At 38.7% G+C, this 23,183-nt stretch overlaps 1 protein-coding gene across 1 annotated transcript in view; it reads left to right on the plus strand.

Moving 5' to 3' along the window:
- The window catches only part of EFHC2 (EF-hand domain containing 2), a 226,214-nt gene that overhangs the window by 192,530 nt on the left and 10,501 nt on the right, over positions 1 to 23,183 (plus strand). Inside the window, exon 13 of the mRNA XM_036271414.1 lies at positions 9,825 to 9,930. Coding sequence (XP_036127307.1) covers positions 9,825 to 9,930 — 106 coding nt within the window. The remainder of the gene's footprint in view (positions 1 to 9,824; positions 9,931 to 23,183) is intronic.

A 23,183-nucleotide genomic window follows, 5' to 3' on the forward strand; every position in this document is an offset into this window, starting at 1 on the left:
ATATTCTTTCTGACTGGTGTTTCAGGCTTCTTAGGGTATATTCCAAGAAGTGGGATCACTGGGTCAAATGGAAGTTCAATTTTTAATTTTTTGAGGTAACACCATATTGTTTTACATAGTGGCTGCACCAGTCTGCATTCCCACCAGCAGTGTACTAAGTCCCCTTTGTTCCACAGCCTCGCCAACACTTGTTGTTTGATGATTTCTTGATGGCAGCCCTTCTGACAGTTGTGAGGTGATACCTCATTGTTTTAATTTGCATCTCTCTGAAGATTAGTGATGTTGAGCATTTTTTCATATCTCTCTTAGCCATTTATATGTCCTGTTTGGAGCAGTGTCCATTTAGTTCCTCTGCCCATTTGTTAATTGGCTTATTTGCCTTCCTTTTGTTGAGTTCTATGAGCACTCTAAATATATTGGAAATTGACCCTTTATCTGATATATCATTGTCAGTTATACTCTCCCATACAGTGGGTTCCCTTTTTATTTTGATGATTGTATCTTTTGCTGTGCAGAAGCTTTTGAGTTTGATATAGTCCCATGGGTTCATTTTCTCCTTTGTTTCTGTTGCCTTAGGTGATGTATCAGTGAAAATTCTGCTGCGTATGATATCTGAAATTTTGTTGCCTGCAGTTTCATCTAGAATTTTTGTGGATTCATGTGTCTCGTATAAGTCTTTTATCCATTTTGAGTTTATTCTTGTGTATGGTGTAAGTTGATGGTCTAGTTTCATCTTTTTGCATGTAGCTGTCCAATTTTCCCAACACCATTTATTAAAGAGGCTGTCTTTACTCCACTGTATGCTCTTGCCACCTTTGTCAAATATTAATTGAGCATATTGCCTTGGGTCCATTTCTGGGTTCTCTGTTCTGTTCCACTGGTCTGTATGCTTGTTCTTGTTCCAGTACGAGGCTGTTTTGATTATAGTCGCTTTGTAGTATAACCTGATATCTGGTATTGTGTCCCACCTACTTTGTCCTTCTTTTTCAAAATTGCTGTGGCTATTCGGGGACTTTTTTGATTCCATATGAACTTTTGAAGCATTTGTATTAGTTCTGTGAAATATGTATTGGTATTTTCACGGGGATTGCATTGAATCTATAGATTGCTTTGGGTAGTATGGACATTTTAATGATGTTAATTAATTCAATCCATGAACAAGGTATGTGCTTCCACTTTTTTATATCTTCCTTTATTTCTTTTTTCAATGACCTGTAGTTTTCTGTGAATAGGTCCTTTATTTCTTTAGTTAAGTTTATTCCTAGTATCTTAATTTTTTGCTTCAATGGTAAATGGGATTGTTTTTTAGTTTCTCTTTCTCTAAGTTCATCATTGGTGTATAACAATGCCGTCGATTTTTTGATGTAAATTTTGTATCCTGCTACTTTGCCAAATTCATTTATTAAGTCTAGTAAATTTTTGATGGAGTCTTTTGGGTTTTCTACATATAGTATCATGTCATTTGCAAATAATGACAATTTCACTTCCTCCTTTCCAATTTGGGTCCCTTTTATTTTTTCCTCATGCCTGATTGCTGTGGCTAAGACTTCCGGTACTGTGTTAAATAAGAGTGGTGAAAGTGGGCATCGTTGTCTTGTTCCTGTTCCTAAGGGAAATGCTTTTAGTTTTTGCCCATTGAGTATGTAGGTGGCTGTAGGTCTTTCATATATGGTCTTTATTTTGTCAAGATATGATCCCTCTATTTTACCAGATTGCTGAGCATTTTTATCAAAAATGAATGCTGGATTTTGTCGAAGGCTTTTTCGGCATCTATTGATATGATCATGTGGTTTTTATTCTTCATTTTGTTTATGTGGTGTATCACATTTATTGATTAGCAAATATTGTACCAGCCTTGTGTCCCTGAGATGAATCCCACTTGGTCATGGTGAATAATTTTTTTGATGTGTTGCTGGATCGGATTTTCTAGTGTTTTGTTCAGGATTTTGGCGTGTATGTTCATCAGGGATATTGGCTTATAGTTTTCTTTCTTTGTAATGTTGTTTCCTGGTTTTGTAATTAGAATTATGCTGGCCTCATAAAACGAGTTTGGAAGTCTTCCTTCTTCTTGAATTTTTTGAAATAGTTTGAGGAGAATTGGTGTTAGTTCTTTTTTGAATGTTTGGTAAAACTCCCCCGTGAAGCCATCTGGGCCTGGGCTTTTGTTTGCTGGGAGAGTCTTGATTACATCTTCAATTTCCTCTGTTGTTACTAGTCTTTTCAATTTTTCTATCTCTTCCCAGTTCAGTTTTGGGAGACTATGTGTTTCTAGGAATTTGTCCATTTCTCTTAGATTGTCGAATTTGTTGCTATATAATTTTTCATAGTAGTTGTTAATGATCTTTATTCCTGTGGTATCGGTTGTTACTTCTCCTCTTTCATTTCTGATTTTGTGTATTTGGGTTCTCTCTCTTTGTTTTTTGGTGATTCTAGCTAGGCGTCCATCAATCTTGTTTATCTTTTCGAAAAACCAGCTCTTTTTTTCATTGATTCTTTCAATTGTTTTTTGTGGTCTCTATGTCATTTATTTCTGCTCTGATCTTTATTTTTTCCTTCCTTCTACTTGCTCTGGGATTTTCTTTTTGTTTGCTCTCTAGTTCTTTAAGTTGTGTGGTTATATAGGCTAACTGAAATTTTTCTTGCTTTTTGAGGTAGGCCTGTAGTGCTATGAACTTCCCTCTCAGAAGTACTTTTGCTGTACCCCATACATTTTGTGTTGTTGTATGTTCATTTTCATTGTATTCCAGGAAGTTTTCACTTTCTTTATCTCCTTGGTGACCCATTCGTTGTTTAAAAGCATGCTATTTAGCTTCCATGTGTTCAAATGTCTTGGCATGTTCTTCTTGCAATTGATTTCTAGTTTCATGCCATTGTGATCTGAGAAGATGCTTGATATGATGTCAATTCTTCTTGAACTTGTAGAGACTTAGTTTGTGCCCTAACATGTGGTCTATCTTTGAGAATGTCCCATGTGCACTTGAGAAGAATGTAAATGCTGTAGTTTTGGGGTATAGTCCTCTGTAGATATCTATTAAATCCATTCGGTCTAGTGCTTCATTTAGAGTCTCTATTTCCTTGCTAATTTATGATCTACAGGATCTATCCTGTGATGTCAGTGGGTTGTTGAAGACCCTACTGTGATTGTATTGCAATCAATTTCTCCCTTAAAGTCCTCTAGAAGATTTGTAATATATATTGGTGTTCCTATGTTTGGTGCATATATGTTTATCAAGGTTATATCTTCCTGTTGGATAGATCCTTTCAATATTATGTAGTGGCCTTCCTTTTCTCTAGTTATGGCCTTCATTTTGAAACCTACTTAATCAGATATGAGTATTGCTACCCCAGCTTTTTTTTTCATTTCCGTTTGTTTGGAAGATTTTTTTCCATCCCTTCACTTTCAACCTATGTGAGTCTTTTGTTGTGAGGTTGGTCTCTTGTAAACAACATAGAGATGAGTCATGCTTTCTTATCTAATCAGCCACTCTGTGTCTTTTTATGGGAGCATTTAATCCATTTACATTTAAGGCAATAATTGATATGTACTTATTTATTGCCATTTTTGTTTAGTGTGGTTATATATTTTTTCCTATTTCTCCTGCTAATTACAGCAGTCCTTTTAACATTTCTTACAGTGCTGGTTTGGTGCTAATGTATTCCCTTAGCCTTTTTATTTGTCTGAGAAGCTCTTTATTTGACCTTCTATTTTGAATGATAGCCTTGGTGGCTATCATTGGATTCAGTAGTCTCGGATTCAGATCCTTGTTTTTCATGTAGTAGAGTAGTCTTGGATTCAGATCCTTGTTTTTCATGACCATGATAACCTCATACCCTTCCCTTCTGGCTTGTAGTGTTTCTGTTGAGAAGTCAGCTGAGAGCCTTATGGGGGTTCCTTTGTAGGTAACCTGTTACCTATCTCTTGCTGCCTTTATGATTCTATGTCTTTATTTTTGGCATTTTAATTACTATGTGTCTTGGTGTGGGCCTTTTTGGTTTCTTCTTACTTGGGGCTCTCTGTGCTTCTTGAACTGGAATGCCTTATTCCTTCACCACATTAGGGAAGTTTTCTGTCACTATTTCTTCAAATATATTCTCTAAGCCTTGCTCATTTTCTTCTTCTTCCGGGACACCTATGATGTGAATATTATTACGTTTCCAGTTGTCCCACAATTCTCTTAAGTTGTCTTACTGTTTTTTAATTTTTTTTTCCTTTTTGTTTTCAATTGGTTGATTTTTTCTACCCTGTCTTCTATTTCACTGATCCGGTCATCCACTTCTTCTACTCTGGTGTTTAGACCTTCCAATGAGTTCTTTATTTCTGATATGTCATTCTTCATTTCTTCTTAGTGGTTTTTAATTTCCAACTGGTTGATTTTCAACATGTCTATGTCTTTACTCATGGTTCTCTTGTCCTTATACATGCTGTTGAGCTTCCTCAAGATCATGGCTCTGAATTCTAGTTCTCAGAACTTGCTTAACTGCACCTCATGTATCTCATCTTCGGTAGAGGTCTCTTGTTCTTTCATTTGGCTTTTGTTTCTGTTTTTCACCATTTTGGCTATCACAGTGGGCTTTGAATCCTGCCAAATTTTCCCTGTGGGTGTTGGTGTTCCGCTGTTTGTGGCTCCCTCTCCTGGGTGTGGATGAGGCAGGGAGGACCCATGTTAAACACCAGTGTCAAGTCTTATTTTCCTGGTTAGAGTTGCTAGCCCAAGAATAGTACAGTTATCCTCTAGCTTTTTGCCCATAGGCTATAGTAGCAGTTACTTGAAGAGCCATGGCTTCTCAATTAAGTGAAAAACTCCCTCTAGTATTCAGTTAAAAGGGATTTCCCGAGGGTGGGGCAGATGCTGGTTGTTAATGCGTCTCGATTTGCATTGCAATAGGCACTGGGTTGGGTTGAATCTCAGAGGGAGGGGCCACTGCCTCTCCCCAGAGTCCTGAGAAGGAGTAATCTGACCACTGTCCTGCGTGGCTGCAACTCAGCAAAACTTCTGAGCACCTTCCAAATCCTGAGTGTCCCCACACAGTTCCAGTTCAGTCCAGGGTATGTGGCTGTGGCTATTTTATCGTCTGTCTAGGTTTTGCGCTGTGGATCTGCTTGGGAGTTTAACCCGAGGGCGCTGCTTACAGCTAAGGCTCCTGAAGTCTGTGGGCTCCCACCCCCCTCTCGCACCTCCGCAAACCTTCCAGGATCAAGTCAGGGTCCCTTATGTGCTCCTTGCAAACTTCTTTTCTGTTGCTTTTTCCTGACGATTTGTCTTTATTTTTGTTGTAATTCCATTTTGGTCCTGGGAGATGGTCTGTGTAGCTTCCATTCACTCCACCGCCTATTTTCCTAATCCCCGTGAGCACATTTTTAGTCTGAATTTTATTTGTAGTCTTCTGTTCTTTTTACATGTATGCAATATATCTTTTTATCTCACATCTTTCCCTCTGCTACCTGAATTGTCTTTATTTCTCTCATTACCTTTCTTTTTCTGTTGTTGTTTTGGCTTCTGTGTTTAATGCTAGAAGCTTTTGGAGGTGGACCTTCTTGATTGGTAGGTTTCACTGCATGAGTTATCCCCTAGCCTTCATTTTCATTAGGTAATCACCAGTAACTGGAATCTAGGGATCATTCTGGGGCCATTTTCAGCAGTTCTCAACCTTTGGGTTATGGCCCCTTGGGGGGGGGTCAAACGACCCTTTCAAAGGGGTTATGTAAGACATAACAGTAACAAAATTACAGTTATGAAGTAGCAATGAAAATAATTTAATGGTTGGGAGTCACTGTAACATGAGGAACTGTATTAAAGGGTCATGGCATTAGGAAGGTTGAGAACCACTGATTTAGAGTATTGAAAGAATAATCCTCTCTTTTCCTACTGAGTGGGAGAAACAGATGGGGAAAAGGAGGATAATTTAAGTATGTCAACTGGTGTTCTGGAAATAGGAAAGGAGAAGGAAGGGGGCTGAAAGGCCCAAGTTCAATGTGTAATGCTTCCCTCTGCCCTCTATTATGTTTCATCTCCCCAAAACTGAAACTTCTTTAGTTTAATTTTTCTGGAGAACAAACCTCACTTTCCTACAGAGAAGAGTACCGTGCAGAAGATACTTGCTATTCTCCAGCTATTCTTGCTTTATTTAGGCTTTCAGACAGTCTTTGTTTTCAGTCCTACACCTTATCTCTGCCTTCATGGATGCCTGAAGTCTACAGTTGCTAAGCCTCTCAAGAGTTTTGTGGGCCACACTGACTAATCTCTAAGTGTCCCCTTCCTCTACCATTGACTTTTAGAGTTCAGCTTCCCTTCCTTAGCTCTGCCAAATCAGATACCAATCCTTGGTCTGCTTTTCATCTTGTAAAGGTTTTGAAATATCCTGTCCATTGCCTTTTTTCCATCTATCTTTGTCATTGTGTGATATTACCTATTTTCATTTCTTTAATGTTATTTTGGTGGGAAAGGAAGATAAATGTTTGTGACCTATCCATCATGATTTACTGCAACTCTACTCACTTCCCAAAAGAAAGAATTCTTCTAAGAAACATTGGCTAGTTTCATCCCTTTTAATTGAAATATTCTTTATTTTTTTCTCCCTTGCTGCTTTTGGGAGGATTTTCATATCCCCAAATATCCTTTGAAATGGGTAAGTGGTTAGATGTATTGAATCTGACATATTATAATTTGGGCAGGGAAAGTGGCTAGAGGTGACAGGTAAGCATGAATAAATATCATAGTTATGGTAACAAGGTCTAATAATAGGACCTTCCAGTGGTGACTTGTAGAAATTTTTCTGTAAGTTCCAATGCCATCATCCAGGGCAAATACAGATTCAGGCATGGTGTCTGAGTTAGGTAAGAAGAACTTCAGAAAAGCCTTTCTGAGGGAGCAAAATTTTACTGGAGACTTTCCAGAGAAAGCCACCAGAAGGTGCCAATGATTTACATTTCTGGGGACAATTCTGGTATGCTTAGAGGAAAAGAACACTAGCATACATGGAACATTGTGAACCAGGGAGAGAGTTTTCAGATAAGATCAGAGGGGTCAGCAGTTGCCAGATTACATAGGATTTTATAAGGAGTTCAGCTTGTGTTGTAAGTGGGTTGGGAAACCATTGGAGAGTTTCAAGCAAGGAAGTCATTGATGTGATCTATGTTTTAGAAAGATCATTCTAGTGGAAGATGATCTGGAGCAAGGTAAGAGTAGAAGCAGAAGGATCAAGATATGGAGCTATTACTGTAATCCAAGTGAGAGATGATGGTGGCTTGGAATTAGTGAAGAGTAGAGGGAATGGAGAAAAAGAGATTTGTGGTAGGCTATGGTGGTAGAACTCACAGGACTGGTTAGTGGATTGTACATGAGGGGAGAAGTTTGAGGCGATCCTACATCTGTATGGTAGTCTTTTGACTGGTTCCCAAATTACTGGGATATTACACTTCTGAAACTTCTAGGATTAAATAAGTGTCTCCTGTAATTGATGTAATAGGAATTTACTGACAATTAAATTCTGTATAGTAGGAACAGATAGAGAAGTTTATTGTATTAGTGTTCTCATCTAATCTTCCAGTGACTCCCACATTTCTATCTTCAACTTGAATCTCTTCCCTCAACTTCAGACTCATGTACCCAACTTCTCACTTCCCACCAAAATGTAACATATCTGAAAACAAATTCCTAATCTTTTCTCCCAATCTGTATCCCTTGCAGTCTTTTTCTGTCTCAGGTATGGCAGCTCTATTTTTTTTCAGTTCTTCAAGCAAAACCCTTAGAGTTGTCCTGAATCTATTTTCTCCCTCTCTCTTTTACAGTATGCGGAATCTCTCAGGAAAACCTATACTCAAAATATATTCAGAATTGACCACTGTTTACTGTCCTCCACTGCCACCAGCATCACTTAAGCTGCTATTATCTCTCATTTGGATTACTGCAAAAGAATGTAAACTATCCTTGCTACTTTGGCCTTGCTCCTACATTCTGTTTTCAATATATCATCCATAGTGATCTTTAGAAAATATAACTTAGATCTCATTATAGCTCTGTACAGTGTGCTCCAGTGGCTCTTAGTTTTCCTCAGTATGAAAGTCAAAGGCCCCTCAGTGATCTCATTCTCTGATCTTAGCTCCTACTCAAAGTATTAGGGAATACTATTCTTCAAAGGCTCCATGTTAAAGGAAAATTTCTTACAAAACATGTTTAATTGATTGAGTTTTAGTTCTTCTACACACACACACACACACACACACACACACACACACACACAAATAAAAGACATAATGGTCTTGTATTTTGGCTACAAATATTTTCATAAACAGACCATGTTCTTTCAAGTAGTTAAAATGACAAGTGAGCCAAAATTCACAGGCTAGATAGTGGTAGGGGACAGCATATTGGAGTTTTATCCTAGAATCTTCAGCCAAGGAAAATGTACACAAAAATATTACCAAATTCCCTTTCACCTCTTCTGACAATTCTGTTTATTGTACTTTGTTTATATTGATGAGTCTATGTGACATTTTGTAACATTTGATTTATTGCTGCTAATTTTTATTAGTTAACAAATATGGGCTATTATTTTCTTAATATTTTGAGGAAAAAGAGAAGTGTTTTGACTGATTATAAGTACATTGTTTTTCTTTTATCATCACTGAGTTTTCTTATAATTATGCTTTGTTCATCCTTTCATTAGTAACTTGTGTGCCTCACTTGCTGGTTGGAAGGGTGTGTTGATTTTGAGGTTCTGACAGAAAGGCAGAAGCCTGGGGCACGATGCATGGGACAATGCTTTAGTGACTATGTCTTTTCCTTCAAAAAATGATATTACATGAGCAGTATATATTTAGCCTTAAAACTGGTACAATGTGGTCAAATTTAGAATAAGTGATATTACACAAAGAAGTATTTTGTTTGTGTTTAAGTCATCATAGCAATTGTGTTAACCTTACTGAGTCTTAATGGCCCAAACTCTATTATGGTTAAAGACGAATTTATACTAATGTCCATAATTGGGAAATAGTAGTCAAATAAATTCACTAGTTTTGAACTATAGTTTTATGATGCAAGATAATCATTTTTTACAAGAAAATTGGCGTAATATTTTCTGATTGTAAATTTAAAATCATTCAGGTGATACAGGAAAGTCTAAAGAAAAAAAACAAAAATTATAATCTCTCTTCTCAGATAGCCATTCTTAATACTTCTGTGTATTGTTACTAGACTTTCCACTATGCCTTTTATATAAATATAAACCTAAAATGAGATCATACTCATGATATTTTATAACCTCATTTCTACTCAATAATATATCATGAACATATTTTCATATATGGACCTAAATAACCCTTTTTAATGTGTACATAATAAATGATAAAGACACCTATTATTTTTCCTAAAAATATACTAGACAAAATGTTTCTAGGCTTGCCTTAAAGATTTCCAAGGCTTGCAATTTAAGAAATATAAGCACATTTTACTGACATTGTATCACCTGTTTCAAACTAAAAAGACCTTGAGATATTCTTAACAAAATATAGCAATGATCTTAGTTACTGAATAAACTAATTTGTTTCTGTGGCAACCGCAACAAATATTTATTTAATACCTGCTAAGTGCCAGCATTGATCTAGGTACTGGGGATACTTTGGCGATTAGATGTGTGAGATATCTGTTTGCAAAGAGTTTATATTCTAAAGGGTTAGAAACAGATAATTTGCTAATAATGAATAAAGAAAATATCAGATATTGAAGCATCCTTGATATTATGTTTTCATGGTAGCATTTAAACTGACATTTTGGTTTTGAATTCTGCAGATTAAATCAAATCATATACTATAATTATATTTTTAGGTTTGAAGACAGTGAAAAACAAATCAATTATCAGTCATTTTTCTCTGCCCTGAACTGGAGAATAAATCGGATGCCTGAATTAATAGCAATATCACCCTTGAAAGAGGTAAAATTAATATGTATTTTAAAAACCAGCTGTGATACTTCCCCTGCATTTTTAATGTCCTTCATCTTAAAGTTATTTTTCCATGTAAAATATTAATATCAATGCTTTTTGAAAGAGCACTTATGTATTTCTGGGTATTTGTGTTAAAGGCTAATTTACTTTCCATGCTGAGCAAACATCTGTTCTATAAGAGCATGACTTTTTTTATGCAGCTGAATTTTTTTAACCTTAGTCACATCCAATTACATAGAAGATAGGATAATAGGTTATAGTTATAAATAGATATAAACGCTGTTATCAAGGGATTCTGGTAACATCATGAGCAACAAGAGCAAATCTCAAATGGTGAATATGTCAAGAATCCCCAGTGTATCTGTGGCTGTGCACACAGGTTTGCCTTTGGTCAAACAATGCAGTATGGGGATGCACATTTCACAGTGGAGCCAAATTTAAAATAAAAATTTAGTAGAAAAATGCTTGCTTAGGGAAAACAAAGTTCATGTGATTAGATGGTGCTCTCAACATTGTGGAATTATCTGAATTCTCTAAGATCTCTTTAGACCAATTGTGTTTAAGGAGTGGGTGGGTGGTGGTTTGTTTATATTTTAACATGCTCCAGAAATTGATTTGCTTGGGAAAGTCCCCTGATAAAGCAAATGTCTTCTGTTTTATACTCCCAGAAAGGAGGCATTTATTCCTCCCAATCTCTGCTGACCAGCTTATTCTGGCCTGAACTGGTCTAGTGCCCCTGGGGAGTTCCCTCAGGCATAAAGCTATTCTGGAGTGTCAGGCAGCCTTAGAACTTCCAGATGATTGGGAGACAGTGATGGCCTTTGGAGTCAAACAGAACTAGGGTTGAAATCTGGCTCAGTCACTTTGTTAACTTGTTCATTTATAAATTTTATTCTCAAACAAATCATGATTAAGTAATCACTTTCAGAGGGTTCTATGGTCTATTCTGGGGTCCAGAGAAAAAGGTCAGCAGCCCATTGTTGATGTGGGTGTCAATACACTCATGATTTGGAGTATGGCGTGATACAGCCCATATGGGATGTAATGGGATGAGGAGGAAGCTGCTTATAAATTAGACTGGGGTCGTGGGTGTGACAGGAAGTCTTCTCAGGGGAGGTAATCCTTGAAATTTCGATGATGAATACTGAGAGTTAGCAAGGTAGGAAAGTGGCATGGTATGGAAAAGGCATTCACAACAGAGGTTCTGGGACATGGGATAGCATGGTGCTTGTACAGAACCAGAAGGAATTGGTGTGACTGGAATAAAACCACAAAGGGAAGAGTAGAGAAGGATGAGGCTGGAGATACCTGCAAGGGTGAGTTTTGAATATTGTCCTGCAAGGTCTGGAAACTATGGAAAAATTCCAGTGAAGAAAGTGACATGATTAGGTATACTCTTTAAAGGGAGCTTGCTCTGGCTAGATGGTGTGTAGATTGGAGAGGGATCATGGAGATCCATTAGTAGGCTCCTGACATTCTATCATCACCATAATAACAGCAAACACTTAGAGTGTTTACTATATGCCAGGCATTGTTCTAAGACCTCAAAATCTATTAGCTCATTTAATCTTCATAACAACCCTATGAGGTAGGTACTTTTATCATTTACATTTTAGAGATAAGGAAGTTACAGAAATAGCAAGGGTCTGGTAGAGTCAGAAGTTTAACTCAGATCTGTTTTACTGCAAAGAATAAAAAAATATTTTTAATATAATTATTATTGATGATACTGGATTAATTAACTCAAATCCAAGATGACATCACAAAAAAGTTGATACTGTCATTTGGTAACCTTTTAATTCTTATCCATGTAAACATTTAATTTTTACATAGAAATGATAGATGGAGTTTATATTCTACCTTTTCATTTAATGTTATGGTGTTCTGTGTTGGATATCATTCATTTGTCTCATTAGGAATTTTCTCCAGCCCCCTCTACCCTTGCTCTGAATCCCAGGCTGCATCACTGGGGCTTGAGCCCTCTGGCCTCCAATTGGGTTGGCCAATAGAATATAACAGGAAAGTAGAGGGTGGGTAGAGAGAGAAATCATCTCCCTCCCTGCCAGTCACAATTGATAGACTGCCTCACCCTACCAATGTCCACAGCGCCTATCTGGAGGCTGTATCCTTATAGCTGCCCACTCCAGGTTCTGACACCCTGCTGCTACAGACCCTGAGGGACTGGAGGATCCCCTGTTAGTTTCCCTACACACTTCCAACAACTTTGTAGATATTCATTTTATTAAACTTGTCCTAATTTACAGTTTGCATATGTCCTCTATTTCCAATGGAATCCTGAATGATACACATACTTATTTTTGTTAGTTAGAAGCTGCTTTTGTTCTTTTTTTTCCACTTTCTACTTCTCTCCTTTTTCTTTTCACCCAATCCACCACCCAAATGTTTACCTGTATGGTGGGGGTTTCATCATCTATTGTACAATAATATAATCATACTGTATGCATTTATCTTCAGTGTGTGTTTTGTTTTTTTTTGTAACATGTTTCTCCTTTTTCCCCCATTGACACCCTCCCCTCCCTCCCTCCCCGCCTTGTCCCTAGCTTTGTTGTCTATGTCCATTGGTCACACATACATGCATATAAGCTCTGTGGTTCATCTCCCCCGCCCATTCTGGGGATTGTCAGTTTCTATCCTACTTCCACGTCTCTGGCACTACCCTGTTCTTCAGACGGTTATGTTCCACAAATGAGTGAGATCATATGATACTTGTCTTTCTCTGTTCGGCTTGTTTTGCTTGGGATAATAGTTTCCAGGTCCCTCCAAGTCATCTCAAAAGATAAGAGATCTTTCTTTCTTGCAGCTGCAGAGTACTCTATTGTGTATATGTACCACAGCTTTTTTATTCATTCATCTACTGATGAACATTTGGGCTGTTTCCAGATCTTAGCTAATGTAAATAGTGCTGCTGTGAACATGGGGTACATATATTCTTTCAGACTGGTGTTTCAGGCTTTTTAGGGTATATTCCTAGAAGTGGGATCACTGGGTCAAATGGAAGTTCAATTTTTAACTGTTTGAGGTAACACCATATTGTTTTCCATAGTGGCTGCATCAGCCTGCATTCCCACCACCAGTGTACTAGAGTCCCCTTTTCTTCACACCCTCGCCAGCACTAGTTGTTTGATGATTTGTTGATGGCGGCCATTCTGACAGCTGTGAGGTGATACCTCATTGTTGTTTTAATTTGCATCTCTCTGATTATTTGTGATGTTGAGCATTTCTTCATATGTCCCTTAGCTGTTTGTATGTTCTGTTTGGAGAGGTGTCTATTTAGTTCCTCTGCCCATTTTTCAATTTGGTTCTTTGTCTTCTTTTTGGTGAGCTGTATGAATACTCTATATATTTTGGAAATTAACCCCTTACCTGATGTATCATTGGAAGTTATGCTCTCCCATAGAGTGCATTGCCTTTCAATTTTGGTGGTTGTTTCTTTGTTATGCAGAAGCTTTTGAGTTTGATATGTAGTCCCATGTGTTCATTTTCTCCTTTGTTTCTGTTGCCTTAGGTGATGTATCAGTGAAAATTCTGCTGCGTATTATGTCTGCAATTTTGTTGCCTACATTTTCTTCTAGGATTTTTATGGATTCATGAGTCACATTTAAATATTTTATCCATTTTGAGTTTACTCTTGTGTACGGTGTAAGTTGATGGTCTGTTTCATTTTTTTGCATGTAGCTGTCCAATTTTCCCAACACCGTTTATTAAAGAGGCTGTCTTTACTACATTGTATGCTCTTGCCACCTTTGTCAAATATTAATTGAGCATAATATTTTGGGTCCACATCTGGATTCTCTATTCTGTTCCATTGATCTATCTGCCTGTTGTTGTGCCAGTACCAGGCTGTTTCGATTACAGTGACTTTGTAGTGTAGCCTGAGATATGGTAATGTGATCCCTCCAACTTTGTTCTTCTTTCTCAAGATTGCTTTGGGTATTCGGGGTCTTTTTTGGTTCTATATGAACTTTTGAAGTATTTGTTCTAGTTCTGTGAAGTATGTCGTTGGTATCTTGATGGGGATTGCATTGAATTTATAGATTGCTTTGGGAAGTATGGACATTTTAATAATGTTAATTCTTCCAATCCATGAATAAGGTATTTGCTTCCACTCTTTTATATCTTCCTCTATTTTTTTTCAATGACCTGTAATTTTCTGCGAATAGGTCCTTTATTTCTTTGGTTAAGTTTATTCCTAGGTATCTTAAATTTTTTGCTGTGATGGTAAATAGGAATGTTTCTTTTAGTTTCTCTTTCTGTTAGATCATCATTGGTGTATAAGAATGCTGTCGATTTCTTGACGTTAATTTTGTATCCTGCTACTTTGCCAAGTTCATTTAAAGTCTAGTAGATTGTTCATGGAGTCTTTGGGATTTTCTATGTATCATATTATGTGATCTGCGAATAATGACAGTTTCACTTCCTCCCTTCCAATTTGGATCTCTTTCATTTTTTCTTCCTGTCTGATTGCTGTGGCTAAGATTTCCAGTACTATTTTAAATAAGAGCATCAAAAGTGGGCATCCTTGTCTTGTTCCTGTCCTTAAGGGAAATACTTTTAGTTTTTGTCCATCGAGTATGATGTTGGCAATAGGTCCTTTATATATGGCTTTTATGATGTCGAGATATGATCCCTGTATTCTCAAATTGCAGAGCATTTTTATCAGAAATGGGTGTTGAATTTGTTGAATGGTCTTTCAGCTTCTATTAATATGATCATATGATTTTTATCTTTCATTTTGTTTATGTGGTGTATCACATTTATTGATTTGGGAATATTGTACCAGCCTTGCATCCCTGGGATGAATCCCTTTCTGTTTGCTTGGAAGATTTTTTTCCATCCTTCACTTTCAACCTATGTGAGTCTTTTGTTTTGAGGTGGGTCTCTTGTAAACAACATATATGTGAGTCATGCTTTCTTATCCAGTCAGCTAATCTGTGTCTTTTTATTGGAGCATTCTGGTCATTTACATTTAAGGAGATCATTGATATGTACTTATTTATTGCCGTCTTTGTTTAGTGTGGTTCTATTTTTCTTCCTATTTCTTCTGCTAATTACAGCAGTCCTTTTAGCTTATCTTGCAGTGCTGGTTTGGTACTAATATATTCCCTTAGCCTTTTTTTTTTTTTTTTTGTCTGGGAAGCTCTTTATTTGACCTTCTCTTTTGAAGGTTGTTAATAGCCTTGCTGGATATAGTAGTCTTGGATTTAGATCTTTGTTTTTCATGACCTTGATTACTTCATACCACTCCCTTCTGGCCTGTAGTGTTTCTGTCGAGAAATCAGGTGAGAGCCTTATGGGGTTTCCTTTGTAGGTATCCTGTTGCTTATTTCTTGCTGCCTGTTGGATTCTCTCTATGTCTTTATTTTTGGCATTTTAATTACTATGTGTCTTGGTGTGGGCCTATTTGGGTTTTTCTTACTTGGGTCTCTCTGTGCTTCTTGAACTTGAATGCCTTCTTCCTTCACCAATTTAGGAAAGTTTTCTGGCACTATTTCTTCATATATATTCTCTAATCCTTGCCCATTTTATTCCTCTTCGGGGACTCCTATGATGCAAATGTTATTACATTTCCGTTGTCGCACAGTTCTCTTAAGCAATCTTTCTGCTTTTTATTTCTTTTCCTTTTGGTTTTCTGATTGGTTGATTTTTTCTACCCTGTCTTCTAATTCACTGATTCGGTCCTCAGCTTCCTCTACTCTGCTGCTTAGTCCTTCCAATGTGTTCTTTATTTCTGCTATGTCATTCTTCATTTCCACTTGGTTAGTTTTCAATGTTTCTATATCTTACTCATGGTGCTGATGTCCTTACTCACGCTGTTGAGCTTCCTCAAGATCATGGCTCTAAACTCTACTTCTGATAATTTGCTTAACTGCTTTTCATTTGCCTCATCTTCGATAGAGTTCTCTTGTTCTTTTAATTGGGATTTGTGTCTTTGTTTCACCATTTTGTTTATCTCAGTGGGTTTTGCAGCCTGCCAAATTTTCCCTGTGGATGTTGGTCTTCTGCTGTTTGTGGCTTTCTCTCCTGGGTTTGGAAGAGCATGGGAGGACCCAAGTTAAACCACACTGTCAAGTCTTACTTTCTTGGGTAGATTTGCAAACCTGGGAAATGTTCAGTTTTCCTCTAGCTTTTTGTCTGGAGGATTGTAGTCTCAGTTACTCAGGGCCTTTCAATGTAGCCTTTGTTCTGCTTATGAGGATTTCCAGAGGGTAGGACAGATGCTGGTTGTTAATGAGCCTCAATTTGCATTTCTTTGCCTCACTGGAAAAGGCTGAATCTACGATGGAGGGGCTGCTGCTTTTTTCCACAACTCTTGGAAGGAGCAAACTGGCCACTAGTCCTTTGTGACCAAGACTCGGCAAAAACTCTGAGTGCCCTCCAAATCCCGGGTGTCCCCACAGAGTTCCCATCCAGTCTGCCCTCCCTCTGCTGGAGCTCCCAGTGAGTGGTTGTAGCCAAACCAGTGCTCTGTTCCGGCCCTCTGCACTGTGGAGCAAGTTTAGTATTTTATCCCCAAGGGCACTGCTCACAGCTAAGACCGCTGCTGTTCATGGGCTCCCAGCCTGCCACCCTCTCGTGCCTCCACAGATCCTACCAGTGTCCTTGGTTATATGGTCCTGTCCTGCTGCTTTTCTGTTGCTTTTTTTGAAGATTTGTCTTTATTTAGTTGTAATTCCCTTTTGGTCCGGGGAGATCATTTGTGTAGCTTCCATTCATTCTGCCGACATTTTCCTTCAGTGTGTTTTTCTTACTGAATAGCAAATCATGGGAGATTTCTCTAGCTTAATATATATAGACCTTAGTCACTCTTTAATAAGTGTAGTGTGGATATAGGATAATTTATTCATCCATTTCTATTTGATAGACATTCAAATCATTTTTACATTTCTGCCTCTGAAAAGATGTAGTGTCTTATTACTTTAATTTTGATTTTCCTGATGACTATTGAGTTTGAATAAAATTTAATTCTTTTGGTACTATAACTCACAGTAAGAAAGACATTTTTTTGTAGCAAATCAGCAGGCACATATACAGTGGAGCAAAAGTTTCATGAACCAATACTATTCTAACTAAATGTGGTGCGGTATGATCTTTTCTTTATCTCATGCTTTCCTTTATCTTTCCCTTTCTTTTCTTTTCTCTCCTCTCCTTCCTTTATTTCTCTCTTTTGAATTTAGTTTGTGACCCACTAAATTGATTTAAGGACCCATAAAATTATCTCTTTCCACACTGAAAGAGGAGTCACTGTGTGGGAAGCTCAGCGATCCATTCTCCTTTTAACCACTCCTCCCCCATTTTATCTCTTACCTACTCTGTCAACTAGGACAGTTAATGAGCCTTGGAGCTCAGGTACTTTAGGGAGGCAGTTGGAGCAGAAAGTCTGGAATGTGAAACTGAGTTCAAATTCTTAGCTCAATTATTGACTAACAGGGTAGACTGTGTGCAAATTACTCAACCTTTAAGGTTTCCCCTTCTCAAAATGGAGATAAAAATAGTACTTCCTTTAGGGTGGTTGTGATAATTGAGTATATACATGTGAGACATTTATCACAATATCTGTGCCAGAGTAAGGGCTTCAATGTTAGCTATTATAATTTTTTTGTAAAATGGAGGTTTGTTACTTCCTCAAGTCAGGGGGCTGGGTCTTAAGCATTCAGCTTCCAAGGCTAAGATCAGTGATTCTATCCTTAAAGGTTAAGAGAACAGTGACAGAACAAGAATGTTGCATCTGAAAAGGCCTGTGTTTCAACAGCAGGTTCTTCCAGTTGTTACTCATTTGTGATGAGAAGAACTTCACTCTTAGGATCTCTTACCAGTTCTGCTCACCGACCCAAAATGGTGGAATCTAAGGAAGACATCTGGAAGGGGACATTTCTTTTCAGCCAGTTAAAGAAAAACAAAAGAACATAGGTATAAAGTGGTACCTGATCACTTTAACCTATAATGAGGACTTAACTAGATTCCAGAGTCTTCAGCACTCTCATACTCCTGTGTTTGTTACTGTTTCATAAAGAGGATGTAAGATAGCTTGGGGATGTTATCAGTGAGTCTGTAAGCCCATGTGAAAACATTTAGTGTGAATAGGTTCAGCATAATATTGCATAGCTCATACAGTAGAATCAGTAGTTAAAAGTATAGTATCTCCTGAACCATGTAAGTGTGTTTCAATGTTAATATTTAATTTCCTGAAATGCTCTGGGTCAGAGCCTCTCACAGGTTGGATTCTCCAGGAAGTAATTGGAGTCTAACGTGCAGGAAGTTTATTAGGGAGTGTCCTCGGGATTAGTACCAAGGGAAGGGAAGGGAAGGGAAGGGAAGGGAAGGGAAGGGAAGGGAGGGGAAGGGAGGGGAGGGGAGGGGAGGGGAGGGGAGTGGGGGAGGGGAGGGGAGGGGAGGGGAGGGGAGGGAAGGGAAGGGAAGGGAAGGGAAGGGAAGGGAAGGGAAGGGAAGGGAAGGGCAGGGCAGGGCAGGGCAGGGCAGGGCAGGGCAGGGCACAGGAATGGGCAGAAGGACAAGTTGAGATGTAATGCAGGCCCAAAGACAGCCTTGACCAGCCCACAAGGAGCTCTGGAACTAGAATGACCTTTCAGAGTTGTCCTGAGTTAGTCTATAATGGCCTGGTCTTTGTCCCTATGAGTTGGTTTAGGAAGAGGTATGACCTTGGACAGTATAGTTCTTTGCAGCTGAGATAGCTCTGTAGCTGAGGCAGTCCCTGAAAGGGACTCCCAGCAGTCGGGCCATCAACTCCTTCCTCATGGGGATTCTGTATGGTGTATTATAGCTTGGCAATCAACCACTCTTGAAGCCCTTGTTGATTGCTCTTGGTATCACCTGGACTCTTGGCAGTGTGGCACAGTCTCCTTCCCACCTGTACTCCTCAATTTTCATCTAATATTGCACTGTGGCAGGGAACTCACAGGGGAGTAGTTACGTCACAAGAAGCTGTGGAGGAGTTGGAACAGATATATAGGTCCATGTATCCTATTTTGTCAGAAAAAAACTCTCACTTAGAGCTTTGGGTATTGCCAACATTTAGAGAGTCTGCCATAGCCAAAAAGTTACATGTAGGACTTTAGGACAAGACCCACAAGGCTGTGAAAGTCGCCCACCCCTGAGTGTTATGTGACAAGATTCAAGTTCTTTTGAGAACAAGGAATGGCAAGTTGAGGTCCTATGTGGAGGCTTGAAGTTGCCCAGCTGTATGCTTCCTTCAGTATATGAGTTAGTCAGGCTGGCTCTACTGAAGTTCCAGAGATGCCATGAATAGTTCTCTAGAAGTTACTGGCATCAGACACCACTTAGAACCTGGTTTTCTTTACTCCTGGGCTGAATGTTATCCTCAAGAGGATCTCATCCCTGAACTCAAGATCTTACTGAGAAATGAAATGGGAATTCTCAGTTGATGAAAGCTAGGTACTAGATTCAACACCAGTTCTGTTTGCATCAGTGTTAATGGATGGAATGAGTGGTAGGGATGGGGATTTGGGATACCTTCCCAGTGTAGCCTGATTAATTGAAGTGCATGAGGTAAGCAGGGAGGGGTCAAAAAAGAGGAACAGGATCCACAGTTGTCAGCCAACCAGAAGCTGTGTAGGAGGGTGGTCTGGTACACCAAACATGGGATTGGAGGGTCAGGGCATGAGGGAGTTTCAGGAGGTGTCTCTCCGAAACAGGGAGCACAGTGGTGGGAACTCCTGAAGTTAGTATTATTCAGCAATCAGAGGCTAGTCAGCAGGCTTGAACCAAGCCTTCAGCCCTGCTCAGCAGACAGAATAAGCCAAGTCAGTATACCAGTGAGGTCTATCAGGAAATACACATACAATACACTCAAAGGGATCAGGGATATGGACCTAATGAAGGGACTATTGACAGGGACTATTGACACAGGTGTCGGTAGGGTTAAAGGAACCAGTGAAGGCAGTGGAACACTCAGGGAATTAGCAAGAGTGGGAAGGCTTTACCATCCCTAAGTCTAGAGAAGCAGAGATGAGTGGGTAGCATTATTGGAACCCAGTGGGAAAGCTAGAGTATGGCATAAATTAGAGGAGTGTAGCCACAGACAAACCATGGCCAGGCAGGGAGGGAGTAGAGGAAGGGGAAGTGGAATCAATACCCTGATCTGTTACTAATTTCCATTTGCTGGACCCACCCAAAATCAACAGAGCAAGGAAACTCAGGAAATGATGCAATCTATAGGGGTTGGACTCTCAGTGCAGAGAGCTCAGTGAAAGAGGCAGGACAGAAAATGAATCTTGAAGGGAAAATAGAGAGTGACCCAGCACAGCCTATTACCAGAATAAAGACTTAGGTTCAGGTGAATAAACCCCTCAGCCAAAGTATATGGCCAGATCTAGACTAACAACTCCTGGCTTGGACTGCTGGATATCAAGACTGGTTAGGTGGTCTCAGCTAATAGGACGGGGGCCCAACAACAAATTATCAAAATTTACAAATAGGGTTGTGATTGTGGCTATGCCAGCTTTAATTGTCCTTTAGCCCTTTGGTGAAATTTTTCTTAAATGGGTGTGTGTAAGCTGTCACCCACCATGACTGTTGACTGACCTACAGCCTGGATTCTCAGGAGCTCCCTTGTCCAGGCCTCTGACTGGCCCACACAGCAGCCCATGATGAGCTATTGGGGCTAGAATTTAACTGTCACTCCATTATGTGACTATGGTCTTAGCATTTTTCCCTGGCCCTGTCACAGCCTGGAGACCCCATTTCCATTCTATAGTGCTTGCTTACAGATGGTAGCTATAAAACTGGAAAAATAGATCCCACTGTTAAGAATCAGTCTGGTTAATCTCAGACATCACATTTACAAAAATAACACTAAATCTGTCCTCATATAAACTTTATAAGTTGCACTGGATGTCTGGCGTCTTATCTTTGGATGTTTATGAGAAAAATTGGATGTGGCTTCATTTTTTGAGCACTGGAACTGAAGAAGCATTAGCAAATGGCCCTAAAGCTCTTGTGTCACATAGGATGATATATAACTTTGGCAGTTGGGAGTAGGGGACAGTTGGGTATATCTTGGGATGCATCTTTGGGCACCCCACTTGTTGAGGATCTCCTTTTGATATTTAGAGGGCAGAATAATCTGTGATATTTTATTATCCCAACAACCTTGTGAGAATGTGTCATTCCCAATGTATAGGTAAAAATCCGAGACTTAAAAGCATTCCTAAAGGTACAGATTATATAGTTAGGGGCTAGTGCCAACACTTTAATAAATGGTTATTTCTAATATTTGAGGTTGAATTTAACAGTTGAAATAAAAGATTATTGATCATTCTCATTAGATTTTTTAAATAACTGGTAAACATATACTGATTACCTAACACAAAGCAATAACCTAGTAGGAAACAATACTGCTGAAATCCACTTTGCTTTAAAGCGTTGAATGATGTCTACTTGAATTATATATATATGTCTGTCACTAAAGCTCAAAAAAATCAGTGTGTCCTTGAAAACTATACTTGCCCTGTAATGCAGTTTTAAGAAAAGGTTTCTTGCTTAGAAGTTACACCCGTGTTTTAGCTACACTCATACAGATGACAGCTTCATTGAAGCTTTGTCTGGGGCAGAGGGAAGCAATTGTGAAATACTGTCATTATAGTAAAGACAGAAATGTATAGGAATATAAGCAGATCTCCTGGCTTGATGTATGAGCTTTTCCTTATGTCATTAGAATGCTCTTGACTATCTTGACAAGTATTTGTGAACTATCTTTCCAAAATTAATTTTAATTTGATTTATTGAAAGTTAACTGTTTTTATTTGTCAACTTAATTTTATTATTTCCAAGGTCATGTCAACCTATTACAAGGGAGAAAATCCAATAAAACCACAATTTTAATTCCATACACACTAGTGGATTTTTCCACGAATTCATAGATATTTCCTATAGAAATGTTCTTTTTTGAGAGAGTGGAGGGGTGTAGCATGTTAGAGGGTGAAGTCACTAACATGACTCTATCAGCCTTACATTTGGGAGGAATAAAAATAACCTCGTTTCAGTGAAGCGTGGAATTTAATTGGCTCCTAATCATTTTCCCTCAAGCATCTGGTGGCCAGTACTACAGTAGAAAATCTTAAACTAGAAGGAGACATAATCCAATTAAATTCCCTTTAAAAATGTCATAGCAAATAAATTCAGGGCCCATGAGCTCACTCAAAGCTTTGCTATTCTTACTGGGAAGCTGCTATTTACTGGGTTTCCATCTAGTGCCATCTTTGCTGCCCATTTCAAGGGTGTGTGATTTTATAATTAGCAGCTATATTTTTTCACCATTGATGAACAAGTCATCAATTGCCAACTTGTTTGACATCTGAAGTAGCTCTAGTGACAGCCAGCTTGGAATATATCATGGGTCCCTCTTGCAAACAATGATTCTCAGCCATTTTAGAGTCATGATTTTGCATTTTGGTTGAATTTCACTAGGTACTTCATAGTTCTTCCTTCTTTCATAAAATACTATGTGGCACATATTCTTTATGATTCAGATTAAATTGAATTTTTTTCTGAAATTTGGGCACTGTCTTGAGTTATCTGAAAGTCACATTGGAAACTCTGGATCCACTCACAATTTGTCAGAAAGTTGCTTTGCTCCAAGCTGTGCTGTGACTTTCATAGACATTGTATTAGTTTTGATAAATGCAAAATTGTATAATGCCTTTGTTTCACTTCCTCTAGAAGCTAACTTGGAGACAAGGATCGGAGTATAAATAGTTTTGCGGGAGAGTGAAAAGAGCACTAGTAAGGGAGTGGAGAAGTGAGAAATGGAAGAGAAGGAGTTCATAGGGAATATTATTAAATCAGTAACAAATGTGGATGACTAGAGCTTAATGCCTTTAAGATAAACAGGGATGAAGTGGCCAACAGGTACCTCAGAATTATCACACCCAAAATGCAAGGGAGCTATGGTATTCATCCATCACTATTTCATCAGTCACTATTTTAGGGCTGCTCCTGCAGGGGGGGATGGGGAAAATTAATTTTCAGGCACTTGTGACATGTAATAGGGGCAGCCAAAGTGGGTCTCAGAGGCCAAAGAAAAGCACTCAGGTGAAGGAATGCAAGTGCTGGTGGCTGGAAGTGAGGCTGGTGTGAGCCAAGTGGAGAGGGTGAGGGGATCCAGAAGGGCACTGACAGAGCCTGATACACAAAAATATTTAAGATTCCAACATGCACCATCAAGGGGGCTGCTTTACAGAAAC

The sequence above is a fragment of the Molossus molossus genome, unplaced genomic scaffold, assembly GCF_014108415.1.
Source record: "Molossus molossus isolate mMolMol1 unplaced genomic scaffold, mMolMol1.p scaffold_m16_p_2, whole genome shotgun sequence".
Taxonomy (NCBI): domain Eukaryota; kingdom Metazoa; phylum Chordata; class Mammalia; order Chiroptera; family Molossidae; genus Molossus; species Molossus molossus.